This window comes from Accipiter gentilis, chromosome 8 (assembly GCF_929443795.1).
Source record: "Accipiter gentilis chromosome 8, bAccGen1.1, whole genome shotgun sequence".
Lineage (NCBI taxonomy): Eukaryota > Metazoa > Chordata > Aves > Accipitriformes > Accipitridae > Astur > Astur gentilis.
The window spans coordinates 6,231,494-6,257,821 of NC_064887.1; the positions used below are offsets into that span (position 1 = coordinate 6,231,494).

The 26,328-nt window shown below is 47.4% G+C and overlaps 2 protein-coding genes and 1 non-coding gene across 5 annotated transcripts in view; 1 reads left to right on the forward strand and 2 right to left on the reverse strand.

Moving 5' to 3' along the window:
• The window catches only part of USP24 (ubiquitin specific peptidase 24), a 64,919-nt gene extending 49,929 nt beyond the window's left edge, over positions 1–14,990 (forward strand). For 2 of the 3 annotated variants that reach the window (XM_049807521.1, XM_049807523.1), the window contains 16 exons: positions 1,163–1,258; positions 1,911–2,014; positions 2,440–2,553; positions 3,322–3,418; positions 4,891–5,007; positions 5,726–5,818; positions 6,163–6,265; positions 7,123–7,244; positions 7,762–7,875; positions 8,129–8,194; positions 8,469–8,535; positions 10,639–10,717; positions 11,318–11,393; positions 12,499–12,585; positions 12,902–13,012; positions 13,182–14,990. In XM_049807521.1, the coding sequence (XP_049663478.1) occupies positions 1,163–1,258; positions 1,911–2,014; positions 2,440–2,553; positions 3,322–3,418; positions 4,891–5,007; positions 5,726–5,818; positions 6,163–6,265; positions 7,123–7,244; positions 7,762–7,875; positions 8,129–8,194; positions 8,469–8,535; positions 10,639–10,717; positions 11,318–11,393; positions 12,499–12,585; positions 12,902–13,012; positions 13,182–13,244 (1,509 nt within the window). In that variant the 3' untranslated portion in view covers positions 13,245–14,990. The remainder of the gene's footprint in view (positions 1–1,162; positions 1,259–1,910; positions 2,015–2,439; positions 2,554–3,321; positions 3,419–4,890; positions 5,008–5,725; positions 5,819–6,162; positions 6,266–7,122; positions 7,245–7,761; positions 7,876–8,128; positions 8,195–8,468; positions 8,536–10,638; positions 10,718–11,317; positions 11,394–12,498; positions 12,586–12,901; positions 13,013–13,181) is intronic. The other variant, XM_049807522.1, reaches the window with a different exon arrangement.
• Positions 14,991–17,508: 2,518 nt separating this feature from the next.
• PCSK9 (proprotein convertase subtilisin/kexin type 9) lies at positions 17,509–23,559 on the reverse strand. Its single transcript, XM_049807524.1, has 12 exons — positions 23,328–23,559; positions 22,449–22,637; positions 22,161–22,284; positions 21,825–21,958; positions 21,089–21,230; positions 20,781–20,977; positions 20,436–20,619; positions 20,016–20,186; positions 19,604–19,752; positions 19,322–19,487; positions 18,889–19,070; positions 17,509–18,599 (listed from the first exon to the last, which is right to left on the reverse strand). The coding sequence occupies exons 1-12, from the start codon at positions 23,490–23,492 to the stop codon at positions 18,432–18,434; spliced, it is 1,971 nt and encodes a 656-aa protein (XP_049663481.1). The 5' UTR covers positions 23,493–23,559; the 3' UTR covers positions 17,509–18,431.
• Positions 23,560–25,181: 1,622 nt separating this feature from the next.
• Positions 25,182–25,252, reverse strand: TRNAG-CCC (transfer RNA glycine (anticodon CCC)). Its single transcript has one exon. It is a non-coding gene; the product is annotated as a tRNA-Gly (tRNA).
• Positions 25,253–26,328: the final 1,076 nt, after the last annotated feature.

Genomic DNA, 26,328 nt, shown 5'->3' on the forward strand with positions numbered 1-26,328 from the left:
AATTCTGACATAAAATTATTAGCAAGCTGTTCAGTGGTACATTATTTTAAGTTTTGCTGTCCCCTCCCACAAAATTGACCCATCGTTCTGGCAGCAGAATGATATGGCAGTAGTCAGCGTGCAAGCAGGGAGAGGTAAGAGCAGAGAAGATGCTTCATTTGAAGTACACTTGAGGAGTAATGGAGACAATGGCAAATTACAGTCATCCTTGAGTTCTCAAGTTCACAAGAATGTAGAAAGGGGAAGACATCCAAGAGAAACCAAAACCAGCTTTCATTCTGTTCATGTCTGTTAGCTTATTTAATACTGAATATGATCTCAAAGGGGAAAACACGGATGTTGAAAGCAACTTTGCAAGTCAGGACTGAAAATGGAGGTGTGATGGCATAGGCAGCGCAGTGAGAGGATGGTAGAACCAGTAAGAGGAAGGTCTCAGTCTGCAGGCCTGCAGCTCTGGTCCATACAGGAGAGGGTACAATCTTGCATATATTTGACCTTCTGAACACCCACCATCCTGCTGATCTGCACATGTGCAAGAGAGCCTACATTACATACACAGTAAGAATTAATTATGCAGGCTATGTATGGCCCTCCACTTGGGTTGTGTCAGGGCATTAATAGTCACTTTAGGCATTCTTGTATCCAGGGTCACGTTATTACAAGAAGCAGAACTTGGCTCAAATTTATTGGAAGTCTTTCAGCAAAATCTCATTTAAAAAAAAGAGGGGCTTGACATTTAACTACATTACTGTGGCTGCAGCTTGTAATTATACTATGGCTCCTTCCTCTGTGCATGTAAATTTGCTAAGCAAGCCTTTCAGGTTTGAAGGCTGTTCTCTTGTCTTTTTTATTAAAAGTAAGCAAAAAACAGAACTTGTCAGCAACGTTTTCCTTTTTCTTTTCCCTTAATGGCCAAATGATTAAGTCCCTCATCTGTTGTCTTGTGTTTTGTAATATCCTTCAAAGAAAATCACTGGTTTTATACACGTCTTCTAAGTCTCCTATATATATTTTCCTCTCTGCTGAAGTAGTGATTCAGAGTATGAACAGAATAGGTCTGAAACTGGTTTTTAACCACCATGCATATTTACATAAAAGGTGCAGTTTCAGATAGAGAAATGTACTTTGGCAGTGTTTTAATTTTCTTTGCCGCCTTTTACAGATGGTGAGAGATGAAAACTTGAAATTTATGAAGAACAGAGATGTATACAGTAGTGACTACTTCAGTTTTGTTCTGTCATTAGCTTCACTGAATGCTGTAAGTACCTAGATTTTAATCTTGGAGTATTCAGAATATGTTGTGTAGAAATGGCCACAGAAGCTATTTGGATCAGAAGCAGGAAAACTGGAAGAGAAGGGTTGACATGATTATGCTTTTCCAGCTGAGCAATTCATTGTTTCCAATAATTTTTCACACTGATAACATCTGTCTCAAAGCAGACTCCAGCCTCCTGTTCTAGCAGTGGGAGAAACATCATTATGCCATAGTAAAATTTATGAAATAACACACACCTTTTGTTAATTATACAAACGGAGCTCTAGGGGGACAAATTCCTCTCTATATGGAAGATCCAAAAGTTGGTGTTAGTCACCTCGAAGCTGATAGACTCATTGGAAATACAGTTCGCTAATTAGGTTTTTCTAAAGGGAGTAATAAACAAACCAGCATTTATTAAATTTATCAAATCCACAGATCTAGTGGGCCTTAGAGCAAGTTTGTTCCTATTTTAGCGTATTTGTTAATTAGCGTAGTCAACACTGGAGACTGTCTTTTGCACAGAAAAATGCTTTGGTTTATTTTTTTCCAAATGAAGTAAATTCCTCGAATAGAACATGTTGATGTGTTTAAGAGACAGCATATATGCTGTATGCATACTTCTGCTCTGAAGTAAATTTGACATTTCTTTCAGACCAAGGTGAAGCATCCTTATTATCCATGCATGGCAAAGGTGAGCTTACAGCTGGCAGTCCAATTCCTCTTCCAAACCTATCTCCGAACCAAGAAGAAACTCAGGTAAGGCCTTGTTCTGGGTACTTTAACAACATATTCTGAGGTTTTTGTGCTTGTCATACCTACAGCTCCTTGAAATACTGTGGGTATTATAGACATTCACAGGAGTAGCAATACATTTCTGCTTTGCATTGGAATCCCATCTTAAAGAAATGTGAGAGAGGAAGGAGGGTCATGTATAACCTGGCGGTTTGCTGCCTCTCCCAGCTGTCTGTTGTTTTGGTGGTAGTGGATTGGGCATGGAAAGGCTTTAATAGATTTAAAGGCAGCAAGATGTTCCCAAATACTTCTCTAAGTGTTTTTGTCTTAAGCCATCTAAAGGTTCAATTAAAGTAAAAATTCTTTCTATTTGGCAAACAAGAAACATGGCTTAGGTTTTGGAGGTGTTTTTTCTTTCATTACTGACAGTTGTTCCTGTTTTGTTAAAGGGCTGATACAGAAGAATGGATTGCCACCATAGATGCACTGCTCTCCAAAAGCATTGATGCTTGTCAGTGGCTGGTTGAATATTTTGTTGGGCCAGAGGGCCGGGAGCTTGTAAAGTAAGTACTGGGAATTCTGTCCTAGGTGTTTTGTGTCTCATGTATGGATAAAGCTTCCTAATAACGTGATCTGGCCTGTACTGATTTATTCCCAAAGAGTTGGCTGTACACATTCTTTAAACAGACACTCTAGATAATCACTTAGGTTTTTAATTTTAGTATTTTCTCTGATTGTGCAGCTTTCTGAGTAATTCTGAAAATCTAATAAAATAGTGCAGTGTACAATGAGGAGGATGCAGTTGTTTAATTCAGTGGAGTGCCTTGGAATGTGTTTAACTTCATGTCTATTCACTTCTGCAAGTGGTGGGAAAGGAGAACATGGTGGAAGTGTTTGGGGTAAGCTAAGTTAAATACTTAGCTGTCAAAGATCACAGATAAACTGGAAAGAATTTTTCCTGCCAAGCTCAAGATCAGCTAATAGGTATTTTGAAAACACCTAAGACAAATTATTGGAGATCTGACACACTTAGGTGTGTCAATGTAAAGAAAATTTTATCTTTGAAGTTGCATTGAAAGACAGGATCCTATGATAGCTTTTAGTTTTAGCTTTTTTTGTTACTTGAATTAATAATATAAAATATTATAGGCCTTACTAGTGACAAGCAGGAGTGCAAAAAAATAAGTTAAAAGCTTATCCACAGAAATACAAGACAGGAAGTGTCTGGACAGTTACCCTTTTGAAAATAATAAAACACCACGCTTAATCATAGTAACCGTGTGTACACGTTGATTCCAGTTCTCTTTGCAGCTTCACCTTTTATCTTCCAGGACTTTCCTCCTGGAATGCAGTGTAAGAGAGGTGCGAGTTGCTGTAGCCACTATTCTTGAAAAAACCCTTGACAGTGCCTTGCTTTATCAGGAGAAGGTTAGTGTCACCTCATCACCAATGATCCTGTTGGTTGTCTCTACCTAGTGGTTCTTGCTGTGTTTGCAGACAATGCTGCGTGATTTGTAAATGACAAGGTGAAGGGCTCTTATCTTGATCATGCTTGTAGCTCTTCATTTCTTGAATAAGTTAATGCTTGTCTGTTCCTACCCTAGGAGGTAACATGCTGCTGTAATTCTCAGAATTTAAGTTCAAAGTATTACTTACAAACAATTCTGTATGATTTCAGCTTGTCTTATAAACTGGTATCACATATTCTTTTAACAGTTTGGAAAGAGTGTTTTCCTAAGATTTATTATCTCTTTCTGATTCCAGAAATCAGCTTAATTTTTAACTGATTCTCCTTCCTCACTCAGTCAGAAGCCTGTAGCAGTAGTAACTGAGTTATCTTGTTCCAGAGAGAGACATAAGTATGGTTATTGTTAAAGGTTTAATTTTCTATTGGAAAATCTTGGCAAGTAAGTTTGGGAAGTGCAGCTTTGTTATATTTTGCTGATCTTAATATTCAAGGAAAACCCAGCAGGAGATTTGTGAAAAGGAGTTATTTGTAGAATGTTTGAGATTTACCTATTTCCCTTGGGATACCTAAACCAAATCATTTGTATTAAGAGAACTCAAATGGAAGTGTTACCTGTGATCTGGCATGTTCCTGTAGGTTGTCAGTGGGGGCTTGGACAGTTCTAAATGTCCAAGTCTTGTTTAGTCTGAAGTAAATTTTTTTTTTACATGAAATTTTAATATTTGATGCGATAGAATGTTTTTTCTATCCAGTTTCTGGCATCTGTTGTTTTTCATCCATGGTCATGGATGGAAGGCACTACTGTTGCATAGGCTTCTGTTAAAAAAATTTGTCATATTTAGAGCTTTAAGGAAAGATTGCTATGAGGTCCTACAAGCTGAACACAGTAGTAAAGAGATGAACATTTACAATGTAGTTTGATAATTTTTGGTTACTTCCTCTTGGCTGTTGGTGTTTAACTGAGATGTAATACATTATATACCAGTGTGTATACCCTTAGTGTGCTTTCATGCAAACTAAACACTAACATTGCTTTTTATATAGACAAGGGTGATAGTATGCTAACATGAGACCTTGAGTGACAGTTCACTTCTAATCTAGTTTGTTTTGCATTACTGTAATGACTGGAACATCAGTATGAGTAGTAATTTGAATTGCTCTAAAAATATTGCAAACTTATGTAACTGCCGAGTTCCACCTCTTGGATCAAGTTACCTACATGCCAATGCTTTCATTACTTTCCTGTTTAATATATGCAGCATTCATTCAGAAGAGTTAAAAATGGAAAGGCTGCAATGCTATTGTTGGCTATTGATATTCATCACATCTGAGCACACATGATTTTGTTAACCATACCTTAACTGATATGTGAAACACTTTTTTTTTAAGCAGTAGACAACTCTTTACATTCAAATTAATATTTTTTTCACAGTTAAAAAGTCTACATCAATTATTGGAGGTGCTACTTGCTCTGCTGGATAAAGATGTACCTGAAAACTGTAAAAACTGTGCTCAGTACTTTTTGCTATTCAATAACTTTGTACAGAAGGTAAGAAACCATTGTTTTTTCATGCCATTTTAATTTTAAAGGACAATAGAAAGCAGCTAGTCAACCATATTCATAGAAAGTTTAAGCAGTACAGTGAAACTCTTCCAGAACTTTTATTAGAGTACTTGGGGTTTTGGGGGGGGTTGGGTTTGGGTTTTTTTGTTGTTGGGTTTTGATTTGGTTTGGTTTTGGGTTTTTTTTTTTAAGTAAATGGCTGTGAACACTGGATTAGGATAAAATCACACAGAAATATACCAGCAAAGTATACCAATTGAAGATGTCATTTCCGTTTTGTGTTTCTGTTTTTGGGGGGTTGCTCTTGGCTGTTCTTAAAAAAGAAAAATAAATATAAAAATAAAAAAAAAGAAAATCCAGTGTTCAGGATTTTTGTCCTCTAAGAAGCAGAATAACTGACTGGACCGGACTGTTCACCCTGGTATGTTTTATCTCTATTCGCCTATTCTTTTTTCTTCTTTGTTTTTATTTTTTTTCATGACCTCTATTTTGCATATGCTGATTCTGATCTGGTTTATATAATGTGCTTTATATAATGAGACAGCATTTTGGAGGTGTACCCTATTGATGTGTGTGATTATTTTTTTTTCTTTTTTTTTAGAGTGGAAAATGCAGTTTTTAGCCTATGCATTTTACTTTTGTTCCCTAGAGCACTAATTCTTTACCTGCACAGGAATGTAACTTTTTGTTGTTGTCTAACCAGCAGGGTATAAGGGCTAGCAGTCTTCTTCTCAGACACTCTGCTTTGAGGCACATGATCAACTTTCTCCTTGGCCCCAACCGGCAAAGTAATCAGGTAAAGTTTAAGTAGCATGTGTTATGCTGTAGTTTGTCCATCCCCATGTTTTTTGTGATGCTTAAATTAAGGATAAATACTTTTACTGTGGCAGGATAGACTAATCCTTGGATTATTCTATAAACTTCATGCAAGTCTTAGTCTACCTATGAGTAGTTAGCATGGAAATAGCTGTTTTGGCAGAAGTGAGCATCATGGGTTTGCTAATAACAAAATTTTCACCAACTTCGAAGTGTTAGAACGTGGTGGTGGACTGTTAAGGACATTGCTTTGTTTTGACTTAACAGAAGTTGATTAAATCAACCAATCAAAAGTTAATTACATCTCTCCTTTGGCTCAAGCAGAATCGCAGATGGAGTTCAGCACAAGCACGTGAGTTTGGATATCTTCACAATACTGTAGCACTACTTGTTTTGCATTCTGACGTCTCCTCACAAAGAAATGTTGGTAAGAATTGTGGTTTTGCCTTTTGGTGACTTTCTATTTCAGTTACTTTGACTGGAATTAACTTAATATCAGTGAGGAAAATAGAGTAACTTTGAATTTAAGGCAGTAATGGTTAGCATACATATTATTACTTTTTATTTTGCTGTAAATGTACTGAGAGGCTGTGGCAAACAGATAGTATTACAGGCACTCAGCAGGCTGGGGAGGAATCTTGATGTTAACATTATTGTGCCTTCCTGCCTCCTGCATATGCCTAAAAGGTCTTTCCTCATGTGAACAAATGAAGCTGTGTCATTGTTGGCTGGAACGGACTTGCAGCCTAACAGGCTGTATTTTGCTTAGACTTGTTATGCCTTTTGCTAATCTGAAGCAGGGAGTATTTAGACTGAGCTACTGAATAACAAGCAATGAAATACGCTCCTAGATATTTCTTACAAGAGGCAGAAATATCCAAATAAAGATAATAAAGGAATAACTTGACATCCTCAGTTTCCTGAAGGAGGAAGTTTCTGGAGTTAGAGGCAGTCAAAAATCATAAAGAAAAATAAGAATGATAAATGTTCTGAATATGATGAATGTGCAACAGTGATTGGGACTGAAACTAAAGCTCAAAGTACTGATAGGAAATATGAACATATTGCTTTGACTTCTTGCCGTTAGTTTGCCTATGTTGTCACCAAAGTAAATGACACTTCGCTGTGCAAGAGATTGTTGTTTGGAGTGGTACCATACAAGCTATAAGCTGGTTGAGATGAATGTCATTAGAGATTAGATGGTGCCAAATGAGCAGCAGTGTCTTCAAGGTGTATAGAACAAACTAATTTATTAGTGGATTGTTTTTGTATTTGCTATTATAGCTCCTGGTCTCTTTAAGCAGCGTCCACCTCTAAGCATCACCGCTTCAGGTCCACTTTTGACACTCCATGAAGAAGTGGAAGCCTTGTTATTCCTGTCTGAAGGAAAACCCTACTTAATGGAGGTATCTGTTCTAAATTCTGCCCTGCTTGAACCTAAAAGCTGGTCTGATGTGATTTCTTGGAAGTATCCTTACATGAAAAACAGTGAATATTAAAAAGTAGCCATCTGGGGAGTATATGGTTATTATTCTGAGCCTAAACAAGAAAGCAGCTTTGGTTTCTTCTTGACCCCTTCTTGTTCTAGTATATCCCTAAATGTAGGGCTCTGGTTTGAGAGTTTGTGAAGTTAGCAAATGCAGCTGAACACATTTTGCAAGTGCCCATGCAGTCAGTTACCATGTCAGCTGGAGGTCCTAACTTGAATTGCTCTGACTTAACGGATCACACTTGACCAGACCCTTGGAGGTGGGCAGCGGGAGTTGAATGGAGTGCTATGAGGGCAGGGGTTCAGCTCACTGGGCCATGCAGGTGCTGGGAGAAAAAGCTGTATCCTTCCTGAAAAAGACTAACATTCTGTTACAAACTTACTTTAAAATAATTGCATAGCTGCTTCTGAAATTGTTTGCACTTTTCCATTAGGTGATGTACGCGTTACGAGAGCTAACTGGATCTCTGTCGGTTCTCATTGAGATGGTGGTGTACTGCTGCTTTTGTAATGAGCACTTTTCTTTTACTGTGCTACACTTCATCAAGGTAGGGAGATAATCAAGATAAGCTTTTTGCTTTCAGGCATTGGTCACACTCTGTGTTGTGGGTTATAATGGCACTGGGATCTGCAGAACAATCAGCACAGTTGGATTTGGCAGGGTTGTTGGTGGGTTTGGGGTTTTTTAGGCTTTTACTGTTTAAAACAACAGATTTTCAAAAATCTGTAAAGTTGTTTTGTAATTCTTTGTGTCATCAACATATTTTACTGTCTAAGTAACTTTGTATTTCTTACGTGCAGACTCAGCTGGAAACTGCTCCACCTCATGAACTGAAAAACATATTCCAGTTACTCCATGAGATACTGGTAGGTGAAGGGTAAAGACTTGTACAGGGTAGATTTTGCATCAATGCGTACTGAAAAAAGTCAGGACTGCATCAGTAGTTTCAACACCCACAGATCTTTTAATCCTTGGAGTTTGGAGTTTGTATTACTTTTTAAATTGCTGTCTTGATAATCTGATGATATATGAAACTTCACAAGTCTTATTTGGTTTTCACGTTGAGGTGGTTAAAACCATTCCGTAGAATAGATACAGGTATTACACACAACTTACGTTGATCTTTTTCTTTTCTAACAGGTTATTGAAGACCCATTACAAGTAGAACGCATCAAATTTGCCTTTGAAACTGAAAATGGATTAATAGGCAAGTAAGCCAGTGGGTGAACGCTCCTGTCTCCTACTGACCCTTATGTTGATGATGGTTCCTATCATCTTCTAGTTTCTAATCCTTCTAAACTGTTTTAATTCTCAAGGAAAACAACTCAACACATTTGATATAGCCACCACCACCCCAAAAACGCTCTAAGAAAATCCAAAATAAGCATTAGAATATTACAGTAACAGCAAACTGGAAAGGAATTTAACTGGCAAAAATGAATTATGTCTGACAACAGCAGTCAGTGAACCCAGAGAAGAGTGGTACTTACGTATTTAAAAAGTGACATTAAGGAACCTTAACCAAGAGGTTGACAAGAGAGCTAACTTTTTAAAATAAGAAGCAGATCATGGTGTATACATAATACGAAGAAAAAAAAAAAAAGCACCTTGGATTAACATAAAAGTAGCTCTATGAATCTTGTAACCTTAAAAATTGATTTTTATTTCCTACGTATCTAAAGAAATTGCCAATCTTTTTGTTTTGTCAGCATCCTGATTGCCCTCAAAAGAAACTGGTTCAGCGTGGAAGGATGCTAATACTACTAACTGCAGGGATAGCCTCATAATCTGACAGGTGGCTCCCATTTGTTGCTGCTCATACAAAGTGTTGTCGCTCCTGCTGATAAAGAAACTTCACTGAATTGAAGTTACTAAAGCATTCAAAAGCAGTGGAAAAGTCTCAGAAGTGATGAGAGCTTATTTCATATGAATCAGAAGAGGCTTTGGGTGCAAGAGAAATGTGGGGTAGCCACATGGTGGTCAAAGAGCACCTCCGATGAGTTAGTGCAGCTTGAGCATGTCTTTTGTAGCTGTTTGGATGAGTTGCTGCTTCAGATTGTGGCTTTTGACCTTAAATTGTTTTGGATTCTGTTTTAGTGAGAAGGAATATTTAGCTTTGTTCTTTATTTCTATCTTTATACTTCAGTGTTCTTCTGTTTAGTAGTTTCCATGTATAACTGATAGAAGAGAAGGTAATATGCAGCAGTGTAAGAGAATAGCTAAGTGGTTATTTTATTTCTGGGTAAATTGGTCCCACTTGGACCAATTCTATTCTGTAACTTGGGCAATACGTGACCTTTTTTCCTCTATGGAGGACAGGTGCAGTTATTCAATTGGATTTTTGTCAAAGGCTTCAAGAACTGCTGTGAGTTTTGGGAGTGAAAGTTGCGGTTTTATCTTGGAGTTTCCTTGCAACAGCACTGATCAGCATCCAGTCTCACTGCACGTGGACCATGAGCTATCTGTCATATTGGCTAGTTTTACTCCAAGAAATGAAATCAGCAAATAATAGTTTTCTGTGGCCCTCCATAGGGTGTTTGTGCATAATTTGCTGTAATTTTATCATCTGCTGTGTTTTGACAGTAGAAAAACTGGCAACATGCAGTTCCCTAGAAATTATTTGCCAACTTTAGAGGTTTCACCACAGAGTTCTTCACCGACTGCTGTGGACAGAGCAACTTTTGAGTGGCAAACCTCATTGCGGCAGCTCCGTGGAAATATTTGTGCTTCTCCTCAGTCAACAAATTTTGTTAAAAGATGTGGGAATTGACGGTATAGAAAATTTCCTGGTAGGAATGGCCTGGGGTTTTGCCCAAGTCTCCCATAGAAGAGGAGGCATGGCTGCCGAATTCTGCTATGCTTGTTTGTGTGAAGAAGCTTTAAACATTCTTCTAGATTTGCAAATTTTCATCCAGGTGGAAGCTGGTCATCTGTTCCATTTTGGGGGGTTTCAAACAGGTGTTTTGTTTTCCTTCGGATAGATGTAACCATAGCGATTATCTAACATAGAATGGATTATAGGAGAAGAATAACTGCATTAGGAGAGGACTGTTTAAAATTCAAGTACCACATTTGAAAGAATTACTGCATTTTCACTTTGATCTATTTTTAATCCAATAGAGTTGTGAAAGTACTCAAAACTGCCAGCAGTACAGCAGTGTGTTTAACACAAATACTCATGCTAATAACATCTGTAGAAATAACTTCTACCACCTAAGTTAAAATTTTAGCTTCATCTTTGTTGTTTTCAGACTGGCTGGTACACAGAAATCTGAATCGTGGTTATTAATCTGTGTGTTTCTCCCCACAGCGCTGATGCACCACAGCAACCACGTGGACAGCAGCCGTTGTTACCAGTGTGTCAAGTTCCTTGTTACTTTGGCGCAGAAGTGAGTAATAGGAGTTTTGGAGTTTAACCTCATCCCTACCTTAAGCCCCTCTGACTAGGCTGCTACTCTTTCTACTTTTGATCAGTTTTATCTTTTGTTACGGTGATATAAGTGGTGCTCAAAGGTCTTGATAGTACATGTGTCAGTATGAGGTGAAATCTTTACTGATTAGTACCTGAGATGGATTTCTCATATAACAACCGATAATTGCTGTTTATAAAGGCAAAGGTCGGCTGCATGCTGTAGAGCAGGAACCTAGCATTAAGACCAAGATAAATGTAAGGAAACTGTCCCAGATTTTTGAAATATTATGATTCCTAAATTCTCTTTGTTTAGAACTTGGCATATGTCCCAATAAAGCATGGTTCTGAAATATATTAATCTGTGTAGTAGACTACTTTGTGTAAACTTCACTAGGCATTATTGCTCTTGCTAATTCAGTTAATAACAGGGCTGTACGGTTTAGGTCATAGTTTGCAGTGATAACAGTGCATACAGAGGGCAGCAGCACAAAGAGAGAGAAGTCTTTTGGATTATTTTTTTTTTAAGTTTGCCAGAATGCTTTGTTCATGACTAATGAATATAATTTCAATTTCCAAGGTGTCCTACTGCAAAAGATTATTTCAAGGAGAATTCCCACCACTGGAGTTGGGCTGTGCAGTGGCTACAGAAAAAGGTAATTTGGCTGTAACTTTACACAGAAACTGTCACTTAGTTTACGATGAGAGTTATGAAATCTGCATCCTCTATATGGGTCTCTGAGATGACTCTAAAGACAAAACACAAACTACTACTTTTTTTTTTTTTTTTTTTTTTTTCAAGGACAGTTTGGATGCAGCTAAATCTGCTGCATGCAAGAACTTCAGTAGGCCCCCGCATGTTTCAGGCATAGATGCGTGTACAGTGAATAAAACTAAGTATGAATAGTCGTAATGATTATTCCTTGCCATGTGGGAATTTTTCAGTGCCACTGTATTCGTGTTAGAAGGTTTCACTTTTTTTAAAAAGCAATTTTCCTTTGCCTGTGTGTTGATGTGAGACAATGCATAAATGAGTGGATTCCTTACAGAATCTTTGCAGCTTCGCACAAAACATAGGTGTTGACAGATACAGCTTTTTCCTCCCACGCGTGTAGTTTTTGTTCTTCCCTCTAAACATAGGTTGGCCAATGCATCTTTAATAAATACCCAAGGACACTTTGGAAACATAAAGCTCAGCAGAATTGGCCCAGGTCTGCCTACAGTCAGGCAGGGCCACGCTTGATCTCCCAGCACCATGTGTACTAACAGGATAGTATCCCAGCTCCAGGCTGCCTTTCTGTGCTGCCAGGCAGATGTCAGATGCATAAACTAGTATTGTACTGTACACTGGAAGCAGAATTAGTGGGATGCAGCTGGCAGAACTTGTTATTACTCTGCTCTCGAAACACAGCGAACTGACAGATGTGATAGTCCTGCTGTACCCATTTTTACTTTGTACTGGCTCATGTAAACCCCGAGTCCAACACTCTTCAGCCAGCATCCAGTAATTTGCACGCATATACAGTTACCAAATAAAGGGAATTGGTTGCTAGTTTTCAGCTGAGGGGCAATAGCCCCTCTAACTGTTCTGGCTGCATTAAAAGTGCATGCTTGTCTGTGCCCTAGATCTCCAGCTTGTTGCAAAAGGATTCAGGAAGCTCGTTCCAGGCTTGTTAGTTCACCTACCATTGCAAGGGGATGAGGCTTTACACATGTAAAACTCATATGGCAATTTTATGGCTTTCTTGGCTTTTTATGCAGATGTCTGAACATTATTGGGCTCCACAGAGTAACGTATCCAATGAAACTTCAACTGCAAAAACCTTCCAGCGCACTATTTCAGCACAGGTATGTGTCAGTCTTGGGAGACGATGTTAAACTTCTTTTATTTCCTTTTTTGCTTTTCAGTTAGCATCTTTGGGTTTGGCAACTTTAGCGTATGCCAGTGCACTTAAGACCATTCTTCCTTTAGAAGCCCAGACCCTGTGGCTGTTCCTGAAAAAAACTAACCCTTGAATGGTATTAGTCAATACCACACAATTACCTGTGGTGACTCAGCTGTCTCACGACAGTGGCTATATTGTTTCAGAATCAACTTTTAAAAATAAATAAATAAAGGTATTGCCATGGCCCCTGACACTCTCGTGGACTGTTTCCAATTCAGGACACGCTGGCCTATGCCACAGCCTTGCTGAACGAGAAAGATCAGTCTGGAAGCAGTAACGGGTCAGAAAGTAGTCCAGCCAACGAGAACGGAGAGAGACATCTGCAGCAGGTAACAATAACATTAAGGGCATGTTTATCTTTTGTTGTGTTGCTTTGTTAGACAGCTTGTTCCTGGGGCTCGAGTCAGAACCATCACTGAGCGTAGACACGATAATTGTGCACCTTGCAAAAGTAACATGCCATATTTTTCTCTCCCCATCCCTTCTGTATATTGAAAGGGCTCAGAGTCTCCTATGATGATTGGTGAGCCTAAAAGTGACCTTGATGATGTTGACCCGTAGAGGATACCTGTGAACACAAGAACAGCTCAACTCAAACATTTAATGCTTGGTACCTACTGAAACTGGAGTCCTGTTGCTTATGCCGTTAGAAGAGTCTGGAAGAGAAGTGGCTTTATAGGATTGGAGGCAATGCTGGAGGAGATTGTTTCCCTGAAAGCTAAAAGCATTTTTTTTTTTTTGCCACAAAGGCTTCAGATCAATAAATGCTCTAGAAAACTGCATCTCCACCTGCAGTAGCTTATGACAGTCTGGACACCAAAAACAGTTTGTCAAGAAGATTTTATCAAATACACAAACGCTAGTGGTTGAATTTTTATGTGAACATTAAATGAGTGAATGTAAAACTGTTGCTTTTCTGTGATGCTGCAAAAAAATTCTTTTGGTTTTTATACAGGAAAAAAAAACAACAGATTGCCCTTATGTATGGAGGGCAAATTTTTAATCTTTCTGATAATATTGAATAGGAATATTCAAATTTCTGTAAAGATGTGTGATGACTTACATTTCATTGTAAAATATTAGTTAAAGAATGGGTTTACATAAGGACTTCTGTATTTAATATGTCTCCCTGCTAATTTGTAAAGCTCTTTATGAGAAGGATTGGCAAGATGGCTCTGTAAGGAGAGTGATTCCTTACAGAATGGTTCAGTCAAGGAGCTCTGGAACGGGTCGTCATCTCTGATACCCTTCGAAAAACCACAGGCAATTGGGAAGGGCAATAAAAGAAAAGCTTTGTTCTCTAGGTATGCGAATGTTCGTTATTAAAGGATGTTGGTGGATTAAAAAAAAAGTTAATGAGTAGTTTAAAAGAAAAAAAAGCACTTTAAGATGGAATTCTGTTGCAGTTTTACTCATTAAATTTTTTTTAACCTTTGGAGACATATTGAATAAATCGTAGTCTCAATCATGTGATCTGCAATCACTTGCTTATGCTTTGAAATTACTGAGAAAGTTGGTATTGGTTGTATATGATGAATAATTCCTTGAGTGAGTTGGGACACTGTTGTGCAGATTTTATAGCAATTTTAACACGGGGAAAGAATGATTTGGCTTTGTTTGTATTTTCACTTGACCAGGCAACGTTTAAAATATCACAGCTCTTTTGATTTGCTCATAAGATTGGAGCACAGTTTTGTTTTCCATGTCAAGTGCAGTTCAGTGATTTCTGGCTCTGGATACTAGCTTCTGTTGTGCCAACCAACTCCTCATCTTTTGTACATTTTGCGTTTGTCACATTTTCTGCACTGCTTTTTGCCTTTATTTATGGATTCTGCCTTACTTTGAAAGAAATTATATAACAAACATGCACAGAAATGGGGGACATCTTAAGGAGTGCCTGGGTACCTCCAGAATAGATAAATTTGCCAAGTTAAAGGCACAACCAGCCAAAAAGTGCCTTTTTTTTCTTTTTACATACTGTTGCTGAAACAAGAAGCAGCAGACAGCTTTTCACTGTTGTGCACTAATATTGAAATTAACCAGTCATTTCACTGTTGGAAGTAAACATCTGATCTGATTTCAGCTGTACAGCTTTATAACTTATTGCGGGTTAAGAGAGCCGTTGTCATAAATTGCGCGTGCGAAGAAGTAAGGATGGCATTGTAGTGAATCTTTCACTTTCTTTTCCAAACAATGTCTTCATAGACACATGGCAGAGTTAGCATTTTATAAATGTTTCTGATAATGTGCTGGGACATTTTAAATGTGATGTTTTAAATTAATTTTGAATAAACCATTTCTTACGGATACCCCTTCTTCCTTCCCCCATCCCTAATACTTTGTTAACGGGTCATAAATCGTCACAAGAAGTCAGTACACAGCGGTGATGGTGATGGAAGAAGCTGGTAATGTTCCTATGGGTTGGCACCACTGGTCGCTTCAGGTTCCTGTTATTTCCTATGGAAACGACGTCCTCGATTACTGCAGGCCCAGAGAAGCATTGATAAGAGAATTGCATCAGGATGGCTCATCACCACTGTATACTTGAAACCAATACAAACTTTTTCATGGTTCTGCTCACGCTTGTACAAAGTCAGTGGTTATAATTTGCAATAAGATGATACTTGGTCAATTATTTTTTGTTTCCAGCTGCTGTCATTTGAACCTGCTGAAGATTATTTTTTGGAAAATAGAGTTCAACAAAACTAGTTTTTGTGTAAATTGTGATGCATTTCTATGTTGTAATTTTTACTGCCAATCTTTTTGGATGAAAATGTTTTTATACAGCTTACAAAATGTTCAGTGAAGAGCAGCCCCAGCCTGCCTGTGAGCATTCGGGAAGATATTGTCCGATTAATACGTAGACATTTGGCACTGGAAAAATAGGCAGTCTTGATAAACAGTCTTGGGATTCCTGGTCAATGGAATAAAGTTATTCCTTTCACAGAAAACTAGTGTAATCTTTAGACTGCACATACACTGCTACGCTGTTGTCTTGTTGATCCTCTTATCTTGAAACTTCTTAGGCCAGTCCTGCAGATGATAAGCTCTGAGAGGTTGCCCTGATTGCCATTTTGGCTCCCGTCCAGAGTAAATCAAAGCAGCTGAATGGCCCCCGGAGCTACGCCGCCGTATATCCTTATGCCATGGCATGTTCTCACGCACTGTCAGATTTGTATCTGTGTGCAGTTTCTTCTCCTGACCTTCTTAGCAGAATGATTTACCCTGGCTACGCTTGCAGTCATGGATTAGACCGGCTTTTCTATGTCAGGATAGCAAGATTTGCAGGCGATCTGGACTCGAGTTAATACTGCCTTTTCTGTTGGTGCGAGGTGCAGAAAGCTGGACGCGTAGCAGTGTCACGGTGCTGGTATTCCCCTGCTCACCTGTCTGCTGCCTTCGTAAGCAGACCTAGGAGCTACAAACCAGGGCTGCTGTCCTGGTTCTGCCTCCCTGACAGGTGCCTTTGTCCTCTGCTGTAAGGACAAAGACTTCTACATTTCAAGCATGACCCAGCCTGTGCTCTCCACGGGCAGTGCCAGTCCTGGGAGCGGGGACTGAGCATTGCAACCAGCGTGCTGGCGCGACTGTCTGCAGCGTACCTGGGATCAACGCTGCTTTCTCCTGCGTGAGAGGGGCTTTTCTGCCTACCCACATACAAGATCCTAAGCAAGGACTAATCTTCTTTTAATAGTTTCCTTCCACCAGGCTTACGCTTGCTTGAACTAAGCCGTGAAAGCTGTATCTGGCTTATTGTGCATGGAACGCGCTCACACCTTCTGCTGGGAGCCGGCGGGGGAGCAGGATCTTCCCTTCTTGCAGGGATGTCAGCAGAGGTGAAATACCTGATGCGTGTTTTGAGAGGTTATAGCTGAAAAATTACCAGCTGTGTGAAAGCTGTTCACGAACTCTTAGGCTAACATCCCTTTTTCTTTTCCCACTCCGTGCAAAATTCAGATTATAGCTGATAAAATTACAGGCTGTAATTTATATACATGTTTAGGTAACTATATGTTTAGATTAGGGTGGGGCTTTTGCCATCTTTAGGGTAACAAGTTAGAAATAATTGAAACCTTTCAAAGTGGTGCTTCCTACTGGCTCTCTGTCTTCTCTTGCTAATTAAAGCTGGAGTAACAGATCTGCAAGAGGCTTTTTGATAGGGAAAAAACACCCAACCCAGAATAGCCGAGGTTTGACAGGCTAACCTTGTGCTCTGGTATCGAGCTTTATTTTTTCATCTGTCCTCAGGTAACACAACACAAATTATATACTGTAGTACCACGAGGCTGCTAATCACCCAGAAAAAAGTGAGAGATGGCTTTGGTGGCTTCTGGTACTTCTCAGGCTTTCTCTGCTGCTGTGTGTCTCTAAGGTTCTATGCTTTGTCTTCTTTCTGGGGCTTCAACGCTTATCGAGTGAAGCCCAGTGTGATTAGCACCAGCAACAAAAAGCACAAGGGCGCGTTCCCCGAAGCCGGATGATGCTTTGTTTCCATAACTGGAAGCTCTTGTCCTACACCACTGTTTTAAAAACAAACTTCTGTTGTTGCATGTGCATGGGACAACAAGACTCGGTGTCTGTGCCGGAGCTCAGGCCGGCTGTGGGCAAGGGAGAGGGTGCCCACGCTGTGTGCGCTGACCTCTGAGGATGCCAGCGGTCGTCCAGGGGCACCTCCTGGAAGTGGTGGCCTGTGGCTGGCTCACTAACGAAGCAGAGCTCGTTTGGGGGAGCAGCATCCCTGCTGGATGGGTGCCAGCTCCCCCTTCCGGACTGGTTCCCCGTGGGGATGTACACGAAGCCGGACGATGGATTATATCTACTGAGCACTGGTCTATGAATTTTATTTTAAAAAGACATTTATAAAATGTTTATTTATAAAATTCCAAATAAATATTTAAGGTACAAATGTAAAAACCAAGGTACTATGAAAGCTTTTTCTTCTTTCACAGTTTGTTGTTTTGTTGGTTTTTTTTAAAAAAGGAATTACAGCCAGTTCTATGTGTCTTGGGAAGACCTGAAAGGGAAACGGTTAAAGCAATGCATAACACCAGCAGATCATTAACTTTGACTTAACAACAGAAAAAACACTAACAAAGCAGTAGCTGACTGTAGCAGTGCAGATTAAAATCTAATTAAACAAGCAGACTGTTTAAAGTACAGCCCTTACACTTGACTAAAAAGTAAAGGCGGCTCCTGGGTACATGAGTAAACAATTATAAAACTGCCCAAAAATGGCTAAACTATGATTTTCCAGGTGCTAAGCGGCATTAGCTGACATCTAATGAGCAACTAACCAGGAAAAGAAAGGAGCAATCCTCACCACAATGGTTTGGTTTTTTTTAAAGCTGGTGGTTTTGTCATATGTTGGGTGACAACAGGAACAAACGGCCTCGAGGCAGCTCGTTACAGTCGGCGTATTTATAGAAAGACCCGGCACGTGGCAGGGACAGGATGCCGGGATAAATCCTGTGATGGGGCAGTGCTCCAGCTGCTCCGAAGAACTCTTGCAGAGCCCTCCGGGTCTCGGCCCCGCTGCGATACGAGAGCGCGATGAGCTTGTACCGCACCGTCGTGGCAGCCCAAGCGCGGAGATCGTCGGCAGCCGCGTGTCGGAGCGTGGACCGTGCTGGGAGCGGCAGCTCAGCCCCGCGAAGGTACCGAGCCGGCGACGCCGTCCAGCGAGGCACCCATCCCTGTCGTGCCGGGCACGCCGGGTCGGGGCGGCCGCGTCTCCGGCTCGGCCCGTCCCTACTGCTGGCTCCGGCAGCAAATGGCGATGGCTGCGGCCACGCTGCTGCCCGGGACGCCGGCTGCCACGCAGGTATCGTCCACGGCGTAGGCTCCCATGGTGCCGGGGCCCTGGGAACCGGCGTTACAGCCCGTCAGCGTCCAGCCGTCGTCGCAGGACACCGTCACCTAACGGGGGGAGAAGAGGTCACCCTCCGCGGGGCAGCAAAGGGGCAGGGGGCTGCCCATCCCCGATGGTCCCCAGGGCTCGGGACGATGTGACCGATGTCACGCTGAGCCGCCGGACCCCAGCCCGGGGTGGGGGGAGGGGGTCTCCCATTACAGGTGGGCAACTGGGGACGCCAGTGAAGGCTGGGGTTGGGACGATGAGATGCCAAAGCCAACCCGCCCCCCCCATCAGGGTGGCAGAAGGACAAGCAGAGGCGAGGACAAGCCCACGGCGGAGGTGCATCCCTACCTTCTCCGCAGCGCCCGGGGACACGTGCTCCTTCACCCGGCACTCGAGGCCGGCGGCGGGGCAGCACGAGGCGTGCGCCATCACCTCCGTCCCGCCGGCACAGCGGCCGGGCCAGCTCCCCGGCCCTGCCACGGGTCTGCCGCCGTCCCCCAGCGCCGCAGCGGGGGAGTGGAAACTGCAGCCTGCCGAGGGGGGGAGAGGGGCTGTCCGTAAGGGGCGGTCGTGGGGCAGCATCCCGGGGCACGCGCAGGTGCTGTGGGACGTCCACCCTCAGCCTTCCCTACCTCCACGCACACGGCACGTCTCCCCCTTCCCCGGCGCACGCGCCCACCATTTTACCCCCCCTGGGTCTCGGGGTTTTTTCTGGAAGAAACCCTCTCGGCCCATCAGCGCGTTGGCTCGAGGGTCTATAACCCGCCGTGTCGGGCGTTACCGGTCAGCACGTGGTCCTGCGGGGAGCAGCCGGCCCCCTCGGCCGTCGGGGAGCTGGCGTTGATCCGGCACTCTGCCCTGGGCCACGTGCAGCACCTGGCGATGGCGTAGACACCCCGGCCGCGGAAAGCGTTGTGGGCCACGCACTGCTTCTGCCCGTCCTTGTCCTGCGGCCGGGGCGGCACGGTGTCACCGGGGGTGCTCGAGGGCCTGGGGACGCCCCTCCGAGGCCGGCGGGCACCCCGGGAGCGGGAGGACTTCCATCTCCGGGCGCTCTGCTCACCTCCATGTGCTCCCCCAGCCGCCTGCCGCTATGGGAGAAGCTGGAGCAGCTGAGCATCTCCTCGGCACCGGCGCAGCGAGCCACGGCCGTGGCGTGCCGGGTGAGCCCCGAGCGCGCCGACCACACCGAGCGGCAGTACAGCCGCTCATCTGCAACGGGGCGGATGGCGTCGGCGGTGGGGTGGGCACCCACGGCAGCACCCGGAGCCCACGGCACGGAGAGGGCCGACAACGAGGGCTGGCGGGTCTCCCCCGCTACCCTCTGCGTGCAAACAGCCGCGCTTGGGCTCAGCCGTCCCTGGCACAGCTCGGGGAGGAACGTGCCTTGCCCACGTGCTTTCCGCCCGGGCAACTTCTTTTCCCAGGGAGGGCAGAGCTCTGCTGGGCACCCAGCAGGCAGCCGAGGTCTTTACCTGCGCCCAGCCGGGCGGGCAGCCCGGCCACGCTGTTGGGCGTCTGGAGCCGCTGCTCCTCGGGGAACCAGACCATGTCCATGACGTTCTTGGTGGCGAAGCGCAGGAGGTGCTGCCGGAGCTCGGCGAGGCTGAGCCGGGGCTCGGCGCTGAGCAGCATGGCGGCGATGCCTGCCGAAAGACCGGGGGACCACGGTGAGAACCGGGGGCCGCGCGTGACTCCCGTCAGCAACACGAGTCCGAAGAGACACGAGGGGAATCGCTGCAGCCCATCATGCACGGGATGCGGGAGCTCTGTGCAGGCCGCAGCACCCAAATGAGCCAAAACCGCCCAAACCGTGGCACCGCGGCACGCGAAAACGTCCCCAGCGCCAGCAAGCGGAGGGCCAGCCCTGCCTGCCGCCCCGGAGCCCAGCTCGCCTGCCACGTGGGCGGCCGCCTGCGACGTCCCGCTCTGCGCCGTGAAGCACGTGCTGCAGTCGCTGGAGGCGCCGATGATGTCGTCCCCCGGGGCGAACAGATCCACGCAGCGGCCAAAATTGGTGCCCAGGGTGCCGATGGAGGCGGGCTGGTCCTCGCTGTTGGTGGCACCGACCGTGATGACCTGCCAGGGCGGTGACGGAGGGGAACGTGGGCGGGATGGGATGCGCAGCCCCAGCGCACTCGGCTGACTTGGCGCTGGAGCGGATGAGCCTGGGGAGGTGGCAGAATGTCCCCGCATGTCCCCACGCCTCATGGAAACACCACCCCCCCCCCAGCCCGTACCTCCGGCTCGGACGCTGGCGAGTACAGGCAGGCATCATCCTTGTAGTTACCGGCAGCCGCGACCATCACCGCCCCCATCCGTGCCATCCGCCGACAGCCGGCGTTGAGCACGCGGCTGTAGGCGCCGGCGAAGGGCAGCAGGACCACCGGCGGCGCGCGGGGCTGAGCCTCCAGCGTCGCCTTGATAAACTCCAGACCTGGGAGGGACGAGATGAGGGACAAGAAACTATGGCAGGAGGAGGACGAGGCGGGGCGGCGGGGGGCTCCAGGAGGGAACGTGTTCCTCTCCGGGCCGTGGGGTGACTCACCGATGAGGGTCCCGCTGACGGTGCCCTTTCCCTGGCAGTTCAACACGCGGAGGCTGCGGATGTTGGCGCCCGTGGCCACGCCGGCGTCACGTCCGCTCAGCACCCCGGCCATGTGGGTCCCGTGGCTGTCACACTTGCTGGCCTGGCGCAGGCACCACGGTTTTACGCCCCGGCCCGTTGCATCAAAGCGGGTTTACGAGCCCGCAGCGTCCTCCCCACCCCTTGTGCTTTGCAGCAGCTAAGTCCCGCTGCAGAATAACTCTTTAAAAATATTTTGGGGGATGGGAGGAAGGTTAAAAAAATCATCCTGTGCAGAAGGAGAAAAGCTGGCAAGAAAGGACAGGGGAGGCAGGCAGCCTAGCAAGCGGCGGTAAAAGCCATGCAAGGCAGCACTAGCACCCACCACAGGGCGCAGGCAGCTGTCCCGGACCTGGGCGCGGGGTGACCCTCGACTCCTTCTTGCAACGACACCTTGACACCCACCCATGCCCCCCCCCCCAGACAGCTTTCCCCAGAAAGGAGCCCTGCCCCGCTCAGCCACAGCTCCAAATAGAACACGTTGAGGGTCCCGACATCCCCCAGGACCGCAGTTCCCGCTGCTGCGTGTCCTGCCCGGCATTTTGCCGCGAGCCAAGCGTCCCTCTTGTCCTGGGAAGCCCCACCAGCCTGGCCAGGGTGCGGTGGGTGCAGGGGGATGGTCTTGCCAGGCTGCGACGTGCGGCACCTCGAGGCTCACCTGCCTGTGGAAGCGGGTGCCATCCTCCTCGGGGACGCTCTCGAAGTCGGTCACGAGCACCCTGCCCTCGATCTCCCGATGGGTGCTCTGCACGCTGGTGTCCAGCAGGTAAATCTCCACCAGGTCGCCTTTATCTACCAGGGAAGCAGCCGGGGAGAAAGGCAACCAGCGCCGCGGTCAGCCCGGGCCACCTGGGATGCTCCCGAAACCCAGCTCCAGACCCGCAGCACCATGGGGCAGGGGTATATCCCCATCCCCTCGAGATCAGGAGAGGGGACGGGGTCACCGACCCTTCCCCGAACACCCGTGGTCCTCCCCCAACTCCCCAGCGCTTACTGGGAGGGCTGTAGGTGCCCGAGCTGGGCTGCGGCGGCACAATCCTGCCCAAGTTCCAAGGGATGCTCTGGGCAAAGACGTAAGAGTCCTCCTCGACGTACTCCACGTGCGGCAGCTTCAGCGCCTGCGGGGACGAGGTGCAGCGCCCGGCGTGGTGGTGGCAAAGCTCCTGTTCCCCGCCGAGGCTGGGGGTGCCACCCGCTCCCCCCCCCCCCACCAGTGCCCACCCCAGCTGCTGCCCCGCCACCGCCACTCGCACCCACGGGACCCATCCTCCGCCCCACGTACCGTGTCCAGGACGTCGCTGCTCATCTTCACCAGGAAGGCGGGCAGGAGGTGGAAGACGTGCAGCAGTTCGGTCAGGTATCCCCGCCGAGCAGCCCGGGCCTGCAGCCGCCGCGCCGTGCCTCGCACCTCGGCTTGGCCGCCACCTGCCCGCAGCACCACCACGTAGCGCCCGGGCAGCCGCCATGACGCCTGCGGGGACACAAGACCCGGCCTTGGGTTCTAGTTGGGGTTGGGGTTGGGTTGGGGTTAGCATTGGGGTTGGGGTTGGGGTTGGGGTTTGGGTTGGGGTTAGCATTGGGGTTGGGCTTTGGGTTGGGGTTGGGGTTTGGGTTTGGGTTGGGGTTAGCATTGGGGTTGGGGTTGGGGTTTGGGTTGGGGTTAGCATTGGGGTTGGGGTTGGGGTTTGGGTTGGGGTTAGCATTGGGGTTGGGGTTTGGGTTGGGGTTGGGGTTGGGGTTTGGGTTTGGGTTGGGGTTAGCATTGGGGTTGGGGTTTGGGTTTGGGTTTGGGTTGGGGTTAGCGTTGGGGTTGGGGTTTGGGTTTGGGTTGGGGTTGGGGTTAGCATTGGGGTTGGGGTTTGGGTTTGGGTTGGGGTTTGGGTTGGGGTTAGCATTGGGGTTGGGGTTTGGGTTGGAGTTGGGGGTTGGGGTTGGTGTTGGGGTTGGGGTGGGAATTGGGGTTTTGGTTTGGGTTTGGTTTGGGTTGGGGTTTGGGTTGGGGTTTGGGTTGGGGTTGTGGTTGGCATTGGGGTTGGGGTTTGGGTTGGGGTTGGGATTTTAGTTTGGGTGTGGTTTGGGTTGGGGTTGGGGTTGGGGTTTGGGGGGACACACGGATAGACACAGGCGCGGTCGGTCGCCCCCACCCCCCCACTCTCCTCACCTTAGCGGCACGCTGGAAGGCGGCGTGCCCCGAGGGGACGGCCCCGAGGGCGACTGCGTCCTCCTCCTCGGCTTCCCCCAGGGCCAGCATCAGCTCCTCCGCCAGCTCTGCCGCCGCCCGCGCCAGCACCAGCGCCAGCACCAGCACCAGCGCCCGCGGGGCCATGCCCACCCGGACCCCCAAATGACCTCGACAGGGAGCACGGAGATGCTCAGGGCCTCCGAACCTCCTCCTCCTCCTCCTCCTTCCACCAGCACAGCACAGCCCGGAGCCCGGAGAAGCTGCTGAGGACGAGCAGAGGAGCCGGAGGAGCTGGGGGAGCCGAAGCAGACCCGCGGCTGCGGCTTTGCCCGGCGCGGCGGGGCGGGGATCACGCCACCGCCGCCGGCCCCATCGGCCCACCCGGGTGGGTTAACCATTAACGGGACCGGGAAAGGGCGAGGGGATGTGGGTCGGCAGCCTCACATCGCGGGGGGAGGGTGGGCGAGCTCGAAATTCCCCCGCGAGTCCCCACGCGTGGCTGGGAGGTCTGGCGAGCAAAAGGCAGACGCTCAAGGACTATTTGCGGAACGGGCTAGAAAGCTTTTACGTGTCTCTTCCTGGCTTACTTCAGAGATAAATTGCCATGAAAGCCTCTAATCCTGTTGAGGCATTTTTTACAGAGCCGTCACACGTCGCGAACGTTATTTTTTCGGGGATGCGGTGGGTGCTTTCCCGCGGGTCCCCCCGCTGCTTTCCTTCCGCCGGGCTCCCACGCTGCTCCCACATCCCCCGGGGACCTGCGGCAAACCCCTTCCCTCCTCCCTGCTTCTAGGGAAATAGGGATTTGGGTTTACAGGCTATTTATAAGCTCCTGGGAGCTCCTATGGTTTATATGGATGTACGGTTTATAACCATGTGTATGTTTTATATGGATTTCTATATTTTTACTTTTAATGAGACCTTGAGTGGGTGACTGCGCTCTGCTTTGGGTAACTGGGGGGGGACGACACACGCCGGCCCCCACGTCAAGCTGACATCACCAGGGTCCAGCATCTGCCAGGCTCCTCGTGGGGACAAGTCTCCCTCCTAATTTTCAGCTCAGCTTAATCAGGCTCCGCTAAATCCTCCTGCGACGCGGAGCTGATGCTTCGGGACACCTTCGGGACAGCCGGGGCACCGGGGGACCCCGTTCTCGAGGGGGGACAGGTTCCCTCTACCCTGCAGAGTCCTTTTCACATGGAGGATGAGCTGTCTGCCAAGGGAAGGATGGAGAGAGCCCACAGAGGAGGGGGTGGCGAAGCCTCCAGCCCCCCAACACATGCCAAGCAACACGGGGAAATCTTGGAGTGAATACCCGACCCCAAAGCCTGTGCAGGGAGCGTGGGAGAGACAAGACAGCCAGCCCCGGAGCTCGCTGGGAGGAGTGGGTATCCGCAGAAAGATTCTGTTTTTAATGAAAAAAAATATTCAGGAATAGCCAAAAACGTGCAGCTCGTAGGGAAGAGATCTGTTTCCCATCCTGGCACACAGGGGAGCATCTAGCAGCAATTCCTGCTGCTGCTGAGAGCAGCGGTCCCCTCCGGCTGTGTCTGTGTAAGGGGGGGTCTCCTTTTTAGGGTGGAGGAAGGAGAGAGCAGAGAAGACCCCAATAAGGGGGAAAAGGCCCCCAAATCCCCTGCTGCCTTCCAGCGCCGGGGGAGCCGCAGAGCTCCGGGGTGCTGCTGGACCGAGGCACCCCCCACCCCGCATCCCTACCCAGCGACAGGCCTCGGGGCAAAAAAAAAAAAAACCAGAGCCCTTCCCCACCGCATATATAGGGGCAGCTCGATACGAGTAGGATTTATTTCGAAACCACGGAAAGAGCTTTGCAGTTGCACCAGCCGGGAATCGAACCCGGGTCGCAAGAATGGGAATCTTGCATGATACCACTACACCACTGGTGCGCTGTTCCCGCGTTTCCCCGCGCGGCGCCAAGGGCGCGCGGGGCGACACGCCCCCCCACACACCCCCCCCTTTCCCGCCCCGCCCCGCCCCGGGACCCGGGGCTTTGCAGAACTCTTAATTTCATGCAGGAATGTCCCGTTTCTCACAAATGTTTAACTTCAGCCGGCGTGGGGAGAGCTGAACCCTTTGGCTGAGGCAACCTCTGTTCCCTGGGCTCCTCCCGCCTGTGGGCACCCAAATTCCAGCTGCACAAAAGGGGGAGGACACGGAGAACTCCAGGCCCCATCTCAGCCCTCTCCTCTATCCCTGCGCAAGGCAAATGCTTTTGAAAATTAAGCTTTTTTTGCCAAAAGTGGTAGCGAGCGCCAGGACGTGAGATGGGCAAAAGCTTTCGGGTGTCTACAAGGCTCCTACGCTCGATACGAGCCGGCGACGTAAAGCTCCATCCTGCCCTGGGCACCCTCCGGAATCCTGCCCGAAGGGTGTCCCCACAACCGCCACGCTCCCCCCACGCCGGGAAGGACGACGGGCAGGACTCGAGCAAGTGTAACCAGTTGGGTAACGCTTCCTCTTGGCCGGCTGCTCGCAATATTTAGCAAACACCTTCGTTCCCCACCCTCCCAACGGCACCGTCGCCCATAAACACCCCGAGAGCGCGGGGCGCTGCCTGCCCTTTTCCCCTCGCTGCCGCGGTGACGCAAAGGGCGCAGTAACGCCTGGAGGGGTGTCACGGGGGCATGAAGCCCCCCCCCCGGTAGAGCCATTTCTTGCACCACGCAGGACTGCACCAGCAAAGCGCTCCCCGGGCGGCGGGGGAGCGTGGGGAGCGTCTTTTCCAGGGTTCCCATGCTCCATCCCACTCGGGTGCCGGAGGACAGCTTTACCCCCGCTTTTGGGCTTGTCAACCCCCCTAAATTTGCTGAAGACCTGTTTTGCCAGCCGATACGTGCTCCCCAGCCTCCTGGGGCCATGCCGGGCACACGCAGCATCCAGCCCAGCTTTCCCAAAACGAGGTGAGCGACTCGGCATCCCCATACGGTTGGATCTGCTGATGTTTTGATCCAAACCCAGCTGC